Raw genomic sequence first — 13090 nt, forward strand, 5'->3', positions numbered from 1 at the left:
TGAGTATATCTTCACTGTTACCCTTACATAATTTGATCACTTTTATCACTTTTTTTTCCAGTATTAGCCCACCCACATACACACCCATGCTTCTCATTTTTCTTGTTTTCATAGTTTTATATTATATTTTCTATATTTCTAAGCCACAGTAAAGTATTATAATAATTTTCTTTTATTTTATTTTTTCTGAAACGAGCACAGACAAGTGATAAACATACTGAGCTAGCCATAGATGCTGTGTGAGTTGGCTCATGTGAGAGCGAGATCTGAGTGTAAGGGCGGTTGAGAGGGGTCATACATGTATAAGCAGGTATCACGTATTATGGATACGCTTACTCTGAGAACCTCCTGAATATATATATACTTTCATCTGGTCTGAAATGTACTGTATATACACATTTAAATTTTTGAAAGATTTTTTCACTGACCAATAAAGGTTACAAGGTGCAGGGACCCTGAACTAGGAAGGTGCTTATGTACCATTAAATTTTGGAAAATCCAGTGGCAATCTCACAGAATATTTGCCTAAGAATAGTGATATAGATTTATCCATCATGAAACTGAGTGAATCTTTATTTGCATTCATTGTTCTTCAGTAAGATTACCTGGGTATTTGTGTAAGTGTTGAGAATTGGTAATTTCAGGCAAGATTAATTTTTTGATTATAGAAACAGGTAACGGCGCAAAAAATAATACAGTAGTGACATGTAGGAATGAAGTCATGAGGTTTTGAGAACTAACAGTATAAAGTTTAGGAAAAAATTTCAGATGGGAAAATGCCATTTCCTCTTATATGTATGGTTTTAATTTTTTGTTTATAGTTTATCAATACTTTTAGCAAAGTGGTATTGTTACATTTTGTTTTTTTAGGAAATGGCATGTGGAATTTCTGCTGCCTGTCGGGGACCTCAGACAGAACGCCAAAAATTCTGTTTCAAAATATTTGATCGGGATAGAGATGGGCGTCTCTCCAAAGATGAACTGACGGCCATGGTGCAAGCCCTTTTGCTTCTGCGAGATGAAGAACAGGAGGAAGGTAGTGGTAGGCTTGTGAAGTACAGTATATGGTTTTACCTGTTTCAAATTATATATATATATATATATATATATATATATATATATATATATATATATATATATATATATATATATATATATATATATATATATATATATATATATATATATATATATACACACACAGTTGTACCCCACTTAACGCGGTCAATTGAACCCAGAGGGTCCCGCTTAAGAAAGCGTTAAGTGAACAACAGAACATATGGGATTAATTCCAATAGAAACCGGCCCGACCCCCAAACTCCACTTTTTGAAGGCACATACCTATGTTGTAGTAAAAATAACATCTTAATTTTATGATGGTACATGCACACAATTAATACTTAAGAGAAATAGAGAAATACAGTCGCCAAGTTAATGTCCATTCAAATAATGGACTCAACTCCCTCCCCCTCTCACACTACACAGCCGGCTAACAGATGGTCGGTCGGTCCCTCCCTCCCCCCCCACCCCCCACCAACCGTCCCAAGGAGATGTGTGGGATAACCTCAAACTAAAGTTAGGAAAATATAATTGACATTGCTGGATTCCTTGTAAGACCAGGAATATTTTGAATATAAATGTCATATATTTTGGACAAAAGATAACATAGTTACCTAGAGAAAAAATTTTATCTAAAAATTGTAAGTTTAAAGCAAAATATATGATGTTTATATTCAAAATGATCACCAAATTATAAGAATTCCAGCAATGTAAATTATATTCTGACCGGGTAATTTGTATGAATTTTATGAGCTAAAACAAATATCTTCAGTTAATAAAAAAAAAATAATCTTCACGACACTATCTGTCAATCAAAGTACCCCACCTTGCCTCCCCCCCTCTTCCAACCGCGCGGTCAGTCCCAACCCTCCCCCACCCCCCACCAATCCTCCCTTCCAGAGTTTTTAACATTTAGTATTAAATAATACCTCAGATTAAAGTTAGGATAATATAATTGACATTGCTGGATTCCTTGTAAGACCAGGAATATTTTGAATATAAATGTCATATATTTTGCACAAAAGATACCATAGTTACCTAGAGAAAAATTTTTATCTAAAAATTGTAAGTTTAAAGCAAAATATATGATGTTTATATTCAAAATGATCACCAAATTATAAGAATTCCAGCAATGTAAATTATATTCTGACCGGGTAATTTGTATGAATTTTATGAGCTAAAACAAATATCTTCAGTTAATAAAAAAAAATAATAATTCTTCACAGGGTAACAGATGGTCGGTCGGTCCCTCCCTCCCCCCCACCCCCCACCAACCGTCCCAAGGAGATGTGTGGGATAACCACTAAATTTTAATAAATAATACCTCAAACTAAAGTTAGGATAATATAATTGACATTGCTGGATTCCTTGTAAGACCAGGAATATTTTGAATATAAATGTCATATATTTTGCACAAAAGATACCATAGTTACCTAGAGAAAAATTTTTATCTAAAAATTGTAAGTTTAAAGCAAAATATATGATGTTTATATTCAAAATGATCACCAAATTATAAGAATTCCAGCAATGTAAATTATATTCTGGCCTGGTAATTTGTATGAATTTTATGAGCTAAAACAGGCAGTCAGGCAGGGTGGCGGGTGGGGCAAATCTAAAAATAGCGTCTCGGACACTCACCGCGTATATGTGGAAAAAATCCGCGTTAAGTGAAAGTTCAGCTTTGGCAAGGCACCGCGTATATGCGAAAACGCGTTAAGTGAAACCGCGTTAGGCGGGGTAAAACTGTATATATATATATATATATCAGTGGCGTGTCATGAGAAAAATGCTAGGGTAAGCAAATGACGCTTTCTTACTTGTAAAGTCACGAGATCTAAAAGAATTCTTTAGTAGATCACATACAGACTGTATGTGATCTACTAAAGAATTCTTTTAGATCTCGTGACTTTACAAGTAAGAAAGCGTCATTTGCTTACCCTAGCATTTTCTCACGACACGCCACTGACATACATACATACATACATACATACATACATACATACATACATACATACATACATACACACACACACACACACACACATATACATACATACATACATACATACATACATACATACATATATATACATATATATATATACATATATATATATATATATATATATATATATATATATATATATATATATATATATATATATATATATATATATATATATATATATATATATATATATATATATATATATATATATATATACTGTATGATCATTTATATGTTAAATAACTTGTTCATTTTTTATTTTCATATTTTATCATTACTTTCACTGGATAGCTTATCAGATGCAATAAAATGATAAAGATGAATGACTTTTGTATACAAAGCATTGTTTTATGAGGAACTGTGCTGTGTGAGTGTACTGCAGTACAGTACCTGTGAATTTTCAACATTCATGAGTAATGTAATCATCTCTTAAGGGTGTTCTTTGTATAGCTTTTACATCATTGTTTCTTACTCATTCATTCATTCCTATCAATATGTGAGTGAATACATGCATGCATGCATGTGTACGTGCATGTACTTTACATATAAAACAATCATAACAGCCTTCATGTTTTTTTTAACAGACGATGTGTGTTTGGGTGTTTCCCCAGACTGCGTCCAGAGACTAGTAAGAGAGTTGTTAGAAAACCACGATCCAAACAACTCAGGCTTTGTCACCCAAGAAGAATATCTTATGTGGACGCTACACAATCCACTTTCCACAGCATTACTTGATATTATATTCCAGGTTAGTTCTCTCTTACCTTCAGAGGTGCTGATGTAGCTTATGCTTTGTTAATATTTATTTTTTAAATGTTTAAAAACTTATTTAATGAAACATACTGTACAGTATTAGAAATATTTAATATTTCTCTAAGAAATGAAACTTAGACATATTTAATATTCTTACAATAATGCAATGTGTACAGTATATGCTAAAATGAAGAATAGAATAAAATAATTAAATAAATAATAATAATAATGACACCAATTTTTCTCACTGTAACACTAATTCCATTATTTCAAAACTCATTTTAACAAATTATAATGCCATGGGTCTGAACAACTGCTTCCTAGAATGCAATTGTTCTCATACAAAGTTTTTTTTTTCTTTTTTTTCGTTTTTTTCGTTTTTACTGGTGTAATGCTGGTTGGTGATTTTTGCTAGCAGAAGCTGTGCACCTCTGCCTATGTAATTCTCTGCCACGGGACTTTTTTTTTTTTTTTTTTTTTTTTTTACGGGGATTAGCCCACCCGTGCACAGCTCACTCACCCACATCAGGGCCTGGGGGGTTAAAATGTAATAGTAATAATAATAAAGACCCATAAAGAAATACAAAAATGAAAAAAGATCAAAAGTGAGAAACAAAATATGTATGTTATGTTGTAAGTAGTAAGAGAAACAATTGAGACCCTGCAATTGTGTGTAAATGAGGCAGAAAGTCAGATCAGCAACCTGGGACTTGATTACAATTTTCGGGATGCCATATGGCAGCAGGGTCTACCATTAGACAACACATTATGCTTCCAATATCTTCCCAGATGGTAGCACCTCCCTGTTTGGTAGCTGTCTACTACCTACAATTTGAGTCTGCCATAGAATTATAAACAATTCCACATTCCTCTGGTCTGTATATGTTTGCAGTTCTGATAACTTATTTATTATGTACTGTACAGTATTGTATATACAATATCTTTCTGCCTCATTTACACACAATTGCAGGGTCACAACTGTCTCTTACTATTGACAACACCACAAATATATCCGTACTCATTCTTGATCTTTTTTATTCATTCTATTTTATTCTCCTAAGTCAGTTGATATTAATATTGAAGCGGGGTCTTCTCGGATGGGTCCCACTGGTCGGGAAGGTTGTGGACCCCAGGGCCAACCTGATCATCATCAAGTTACTGGGGCCTCAACTTATGCCACCACGGCTGCTGGAGGATCGGCTTTTTTCACTCTTCATTTTTCCACCATTCGCAGCTTGAGATCCAATTTTCCTTCTGTGGAGCACCATCTATTAACCTCTTCCTACTTTCTGAACTTCAACTGTCAAAATCAGCTTCACCTAAACCTTTTCAAGTCTCCAACTACAACCTTTATACCTGCTTCCGTTCTAAGGGAGGTGTATGCGCCTACTGCAACACACGTACACCTATAGCTCGACTCACGGATCTTGAATCTTCCCTTTATGATGTCATCTGGCTCAAAATATCTCTACCAATTGTGACTAATTTTCTTTGTCTCCTATACTGTTCTCCCAATTCTACCAACTATTTGACTATCTCACTTCTTGCCATGAGCCGTTGTTATCCACACACCCCAACACCGAGATCCTCTACCTAGGGGACTTCAATGTACATTACAGAGTGGCTTGTCTCTGCAAGGGATGACCCAGGTGGAGCTGAGGCACCCTCTTTTTCCCTACTTAATGATTTGGAACAAATAATCAAACACCCTACATGCGTTCCTGATGGACACGATCAACTTGCTAACATTCTTGATCTTTGTTTTACCTCTAACCCCTCACACTATTCATACTCAATTTCTGCCCCCTTAGGGTCTTCTGATCACAACCTTATTTCTATTAAATCAAGCTGGACACGACCACCTCCCCCACCCCCTCTAAACATCTACTATGGCACTATTGGAGGGCAAGCTGGCAATCCTTGGGATGAATGTTACTTTTCCACTCGAGATGCCTCGGTGTGTGCTGACAGCATTGCTGGGGTTATACAGGGTGGTATTAGTACATTTATCCCATCTTCTACCAAAACTTTCACATTACAATCATGGTTTGATCACTCCTGCTCTCTTGCTTGCAGGATGAGAGATAGAGCATATCGAGCTATGAAACTATCTCCTCCTTTTACCCACACCTCTTTCATAACTTCTAGGAATTGTTGTAAGACTATTCTTCATAGGGCCAAGCGAAATTTTATAAAAAGAAAGACCGCTGTCCTGACTAGTTCTTCCTCTAGTAAATCCTTCTGGTCCTTAACCAAAAACATCTTTAACAACTTCTGCACTCCTTCTTTTCCTCCTCTCTTCCGACCTGATAACTCTATCGCCAACTCTCCCCTTGACAAACCCAATCTCTGGCACCTTATTCTCCACCTTAGGCGATTCCCAATCTATCCTTCCTACCCCTGAAACTGTGCACTTTCCTATAATCTCTACTCGCAGGGTTGCTTGTGTGTTATCCTGGTTGGATGTGAGTAAGGCGCATGGACCGGACGGAATACCCCCTCGTGTTCTTAGGGAGTGTGATGAAGCTCTGGCCCCTGTGCTTGCTCGCCTCTTCCTCAAAACCCAAACTTTTCCTTCTTCTTGGAAGCATGCCTTGGTTCAGCCCATCCCGAAGAAGGGTGACCATTCTAATTCCTCTAACTATCGCCCCATTCCTAACTTCATCCCTCTCCAAGATTTTCGAAACTATCTTGAACTCCCATTTTCTCCGTCACCTTGAACGCCTTTCTCTTTTGTCGGATCACCAGTATGGCTTTCGGCAGGCGAGATCTACTGGTGATCTACTCTCCTATTGCACCCATCTTTGGTCATCCTCTCTTCGGGATTATGGGAAAACTTTTGTCGTGGCCTTCGACATCTCCAAAGCATTTGACAGGGTATGGCACAAGTCTTTGCTATCTAAACTTCCCTCTTTTGGTTTCTCCCCCACTTTGTTTTCTAATCTCTAGCTTCCTTGAGAACCGATACATGGCAGTTGTTGTCGAGGCATCAATCTCTCATTCTTTTTCTACCAATAGTGGTGTCCCACAGGGTTCTGTTCTTTCACCTACTCTCTTCCTTCTTTTTATCAATGATTTACTTCACACTACAACTAATTCTATCCATTCTTACGCTGATGATTTTACTCTTCACTCTTCTTCACATTTTCCCCTTCCTCCTAAATCTCAAACTAGATCTGTTTCTAGAGCTGTCATTACTTCTATCAACGCGGATCTGTGCAGCATCTCTGAATGGGGAGGTACAAACTTGGTTAAATTTAATAGTTATGAAACTCAATATTTACCAATTACACTTTCTAAATTAGACTATCTCCCACCAATTACATTTCAGGATGCTATCATTCTGCCAAATTCTGAAATAAATATGTTGGGCCTCACCATTTCCTCCAATATGTCCTGGAAATCACACATCCTTAATATAGCTAAAGCTGCCTCTCGAAAGTTGGGAGTGCTGTACAGATGCCGTAGCTACTTCACTCCTGAGCAGTTGCTCCAGGTATGTAAGGGATTCATTCGTCCTAACTTCGAGTACTGCTCTCATGTCTGGTGTGGCTCTTCATCTGTCCAACTGCTAGATAGGGTGGAATCAAAGGCATTTCGTCTTATTAACTCTCCTCTTTTAGTCGACAATCTCTCTTCCCTTTCTCTTCGCCGCAATGTTGCTTCACTCTCTCTCTTTTACAGGTACTTTAACGGGCAATGTTCGTTGGATTTGGCATCCTGTGTACCACCGGCAAGGCCGTGGGCTCGTAACACGTCTTGCCTGCGGTGCTCACCATTTCTCTGTGGATGTCGGCCACACAAGAATAACCCGTTATAGTACCTCCTTCTTTCCTCACACAGCCAAACTGTGGAATGCTCTGTCTTCTTCTGTGTTTCCATACTTATACAATCTGTCTCACTTTAAAAAGCTGGTTTTCTGGCATCTTCGTGTTGTAGATTAACACAGTACAGTGGTCCCTCGGTTAACGAGCACAATCCGTTCCAGCAGGTTGCTCGTTAACCAAAACCATTGTTTCAATGGGTTTTTGGGTAATTGGTTCCAGCTCACCGAAAATTGCCTAAATTCAACAAAAAAGGTAGAAAAGTACACTTACTTTGAGGTGTGTATGTAGAAGGCTCCTGGATGATGATGGGAATTAGAATGGGGGTGGAGGAGAAGAGAAGGCATTGGGGTGGAAGAGAGTCACCCCATGGCGCCATTTCACCCATAAAATTTTAGTTCTCTTGGTGTAATTCAAGATTATTTTCTTTAAGTCAATACTGCACTGCATTATATATTGTCAACATGTAAAATAAATTTCAAAATGACCAATAATTTGCTTGCAAACACAGAAAAAAGTGTTTAGTTGAAGAGAGTCTCAAGCAAGATGTTACCTCCACTGAAAAGACACAAAGACTGATGCCTGTACGGTGTGTTGAGAGGCTGGATGGCGCGCATAAAACTAGTTTCGTTACCTTCAATTATGTTCAATAATTGTTAAAATGACTAAAAAATTTAATATTAAACTTAAAATTATTGAATAGTATAAACTTCTTGATATTTGCTAAAATGGTAATGAATTTAAGCCCTAGAACCGATTACTGTATTGGCGGACTAATACTACAGCTGGCGGACCGCCAAATGCAAGCGAAAACATGTTGAGGTCGGCTCGTTAAAAACTCGTTAATCGAGGGATTTTTCGTTAACCGAAGTTAAGAATCTTATGGAAGGTAACTCGTTAACCGAAATCTCGTTAACCGAGGCGCTCGTTAACCAAGGGACCACTGTATAACCTTTTTCTTCTTTATTCAATTTATTTCTGTTCTTAGTTTTTCGCCCCCCAGGCCCGGTTGTGGGTCATTTGATCTGTGCCCGGGTGGACTAATTCCCGTAAAAAAAAAAAAAAATATATATATATATATATATATACGTATATATATACAGTATTACCCCGCCTAACGCGGTTTCACTTAACACGTTTTATCATATACGCGGTGCCTGCCAGAGCTGAACTTTCAGTTAACACGGATTTTTTCCACATATACGCGGTGAGTGTCCGGCTCGAGACGCTATTTTTAGATTTGCCCCACCCGCCACCCTGCCTGACTGCCTGTTTTAGCTCATAAAATTCATACAAATTACCCGGGCAGAATATAATTTACATTGCTGGAATTCTTATAATTTGGTGATCATTTTGAATATAAACATCATATATTTTGCATTAGACATACAAATTTTAGATAACATTTTTTCTCTGGGTAACTATGTTATCTTTTGTGCAAAATATATGACATTTATATTCAAAATATTCCTGGTCTTACAAGGAATCCAGCAATGTCAATTATATTATCCTAACTTTAGTTTGAGGTATTATTTATTACAAAAAAGTTAAGTATTCTGGTTTTCCCACACATCTCCTTGGGACGGTTGGTGGGGGGGAGGGAGGGAGGGACCGACCGACCATCTGTTACCCTGTGAAGAATATTTTTTTTTTTTATTAACTGAAGATATTTGTTTTAGCTCATAAAATTCATACAAATTACCCGGTCAGAATATAATTTACATTGCTGGAATTCTTATAATTTGATGATCATTTTGAATATAAACATCATATATTTTGCATTAGACATAAAATTTTTAGATAAAATGTTTAATCTGAGTAAGAATGTTATCTTTTGTGCAAAATATATGACGTTTATATTCAAAATATTCCTGGTCTTACAAGGAATCCAGCAATGTCAATTATATTATCCTAACTTTAATCTGAGGTATTATTTAATACAAAATGTTAAAATCTAAATTTTTCACCCACTCTTCTCTTGAAGGGATGATTGGTGGGGGGTGGGGGGGAGGGTTGGGACTGACCACGCGGTTGGAAGAGGGGGGAGGGCAAGGTGGGGTACTTTGATTGACAGATAGTGTCCTGAAGATTATTTTTTTTTTTATTAACTGAAGATATTTGTTTTAGCTCATAAAATTCATACAAATTACCCGGCCAGAATATAATTTACATTGCTAGAATTCTTATAATTTGGTGATCATTTTGAATATAAACATCATATATTTTGCATTAGACATACAAATTTTAGATAAAAAAATTTTCTGAGTAATTATGTTATCTTTTGTGCAAAATATATGACATTTATATTCAAAATATTCCTGGTCTTGCAAGGAATCCAGCAATGTCAATTGTATTATCCTAACTTTAGTTTGAGGTATTATTTATTAAAATTTAGTGGTTTTCCCCCAAAAATTTCTCAGAGAGGGAAGAGCCAGCAGTAGTAGTGTGAGAGGGGGAGGGAGTTGAGTCCATTATTTGAATGGACATTAACTTGGCGACTGTATTTCTCTATTTCTCTTAAGTATTAATTGTGTGCATGTACCATCATAAAATTAAGATGTTATTTTTACTACAACATAGTTATGTGTCTTCAAAAAGTGGAGTTTGGGGGTCGGGCCGGTTTCTATTGGAATTAATCCCATATGTTCTGTTGTTCACTTAACGCGGATTTCACTTAACACGGGACCCTCTGGGTTCTATTGACCGCGTTAAGTGGGGTACAACTATATATATATATATATATATATATATATATATATATATATATATATATATATATATATATATATATATATATATATATATATATATATATATATATATAATATGATTAGAATGGGTTTAAGTATTGCTGTACAGTATTAATCTGTTGTTTTTTTATTTCAGATTAACCAACAAATATAACTTGGCAGGCCAGGACCCTAAATGCGTTGCATTGATTATTATGAAAAAAAAAATCTGCCCTATTCATGTAATTGTTATACAAATGGACATTCAGGAACAGGACCCATACAGTTAACGAGGACTCCCTGTATATATATTTTTATATTTTTGTAGGTGTGCCATATTGTACTTGGTTTGAAGCCCAGCACTCGTGCGGAAGAAGGAGAAATTGTGTTAGGGTGGCTAAGGAGGGCAGAGACCAAGACACTTACTATTGGCCAATTTTGGTATATCATTAATATGGAATGGTGGAATCTGTGGCTTGATTATGTTAATCACCAAGTGAGTTATTTATTTTCTGTATCCGATATGCTTGTCATAAGTCATGAGATATATATTAACCTAAACACTATACAGTATATTGTATGTAAGTTTAGATGAAGGAATTTTTACCGATTGTATTTATCATGTGAAATAACCTGACATGGTTCTCTTGCAGACACCTGGATCAGACAGCAGCTCCCTTAGTCCATCATCACATAGCAGCTCTCCTGCCAGTTCTCAGTGTGGCTCTCTCAAGCGTACCAAACTTCAGAAGAAGTCTGCTAACTCTGAGGGAACTGTTGCCTCTGATGCTAACAGGTAAGGTGTCTTCCTTGTCATAAGCAAAACTTAAGATGTGAAACAGCTATTTGTTTATTTTTCTTTCTTTTTTCTTCTTTTAGTATGCAGCATCATTTCTGATATATTTATAATATGCTTAGATTAATTGGTGGGATCATGTGTTGGGATTGGACCACATGAAGTGAAAGAGACAGTCATTTCAGAGATGTTTATCACCTTAGGTTTTAGCAAATGAATCTGCATAAGCCACCTTTTGGAAAATATTTTTTAACGCTTATTGAATACCGGGTATGGATGGTTATTACTATTATTTATTTATTTTTTGGGATGATTTTTCAGACTTCCATCCATTTATTACTTGGCCTCAAAGCAGTTCATTTGCCATTACCAACCCTACAAAGTATTGAATTAGTGAATTCAATAACTTCTTTTATTTTCAGTAGTGTGCTAGTGACCAGTATAGCCAGCTTAGGTGGTGCAGACTCAATTTCTTTAACAAGCCTAGAGAGTGATGGATCTTGCCGCTTAGATCAATCAGGGTCTCGTCAGGGAACACTTCAACGTCACGGGCATTCTGCATCCAGCCCTCGTAAAAATTTCAGTTCAAGCAATCTTTCAGTTTATAATTATGAAGCAAACAGGTATATAAAAGAAATATTTTATTTTTATTGGACAACTTTTTTTAGGATTTATATTAAACTGTAAAAAGCTTATGCTCCTCAATTCTCTTATATTTTAATGCCATATTATTTGTCTTTAGTATCCTACATAACTTAGCAGCCAAAAAACCAAAGAGGAGCATATGCAGAGGTTCCCCTACTCATCATCAACTAGTTACAAAACATTTAATTGAAATACCCATCCCACATATAATTACACTCAGTGAATTATTCTATGTTTACTCTCTCAACATGTTCTGTGCCTCAATGTTTAATCCCTTTTTAATTCTTCATTCAAAACTGCATCTCTTTAAATTTTCCTTATTTGTTTCCCTATTATTTGTTTAAACCTTTAATTTGCTTCTAGAAAAAACCCTCTTGACTACTTGACTGTTACTAGCTATTCTGGTGTCAGATCATTACTTGATTAGAATACATTGGTAAGGGTTACATGGCTTCATTCAGTAGCACCTACTACACTTAATAAGAGCTTTCTCCTTTGTTTACCCTCTGTGTTAATACTACCGTAAACATTGCCACTATATAAAGATAATTGATGTGGTAGCTAGTGTTAAAAAATGTAATTTAAAACTTCCATAATATTTGTTGTGTAATATCAATAGATGCAGTAGTACATCAAGTCCAAGTCACTCCCCGCGTCTAACTCGTCGGGCAGCCACCAGTCCAGGACCACTGTTGGTCCCTTCACGACCTCCTGCTATTGATAATTCTCCATTAGTTGAGCCAAACACATCAAAAGTAAGTTATGCTATTAAATCTTCTCATTGAAATTTTAATTTATAAGAAATTTTTTTTTTATATAATTTCAAACCTATTTAATGTCCAAAAACCATCTCTTAAACATTATTTGCAAGATAAATGCTTTACTTTTTATTGGCCTTATATCTGTCTCATAATGAAAATCAGGCATTGGTGGCTGGAACTCAGTGGTATACCGTGGTTGCATTGATGAGGCATGCAGAACACCCACATATATCAGTTTTCAAATCAAATATAAAGTAGGATATGGCTTTTCTCTAAATAAGGGTTGTCAAGCTTTTATAAACACCTAAAAAACAACACTAAAATTAAAATATCTTACCTCAAATCATTTTGCAGTCAAGAAATATTTACTCTCTCTCTCGCTCATATATTATGTAAATCAGTAATTCATATACAAAGAAAATTTGAAAAAGATTCAATATTTACATCCAATATGAAAATGTACAAAGAACCTACAATTGCAGCCTACATTTCAATATCACAACATTCAATATTCT

At 35.9% G+C, this 13090-nt stretch overlaps 1 protein-coding gene across 6 annotated transcripts in view; it reads left to right on the forward strand.

Moving 5' to 3' along the window:
• The window catches only part of LOC121866629 (ubiquitin carboxyl-terminal hydrolase 32-like), a 67633-nt gene that overhangs the window by 16198 nt on the left and 38345 nt on the right, over positions 1 to 13090 (forward strand). The window contains exons 7-12 of one of the 6 annotated variants that reach the window (XM_042366365.1): positions 871 to 1042; positions 3652 to 3815; positions 10702 to 10869; positions 11027 to 11169; positions 11592 to 11792; positions 12434 to 12569. In XM_042366365.1, coding sequence (XP_042222299.1) covers positions 871 to 1042; positions 3652 to 3815; positions 10702 to 10869; positions 11027 to 11169; positions 11592 to 11792; positions 12434 to 12569 — 984 coding nt within the window. The remainder of the gene's footprint in view (positions 1 to 870; positions 1043 to 3651; positions 3816 to 10701; positions 10870 to 11026; positions 11170 to 11591; positions 11793 to 12433; positions 12570 to 13090) is intronic. The other 5 variants (XM_042366366.1, XM_042366368.1, XM_042366370.1 and 2 more) reach the window with 5 other exon arrangements.

Source organism: Homarus americanus, unplaced genomic scaffold (assembly GCF_018991925.1).
Source record: "Homarus americanus isolate GMGI-L3 unplaced genomic scaffold, GMGI_Hamer_2.0 scaffold32583, whole genome shotgun sequence".
In the NCBI taxonomy this organism is placed as follows: domain Eukaryota; kingdom Metazoa; phylum Arthropoda; class Malacostraca; order Decapoda; family Nephropidae; genus Homarus; species Homarus americanus.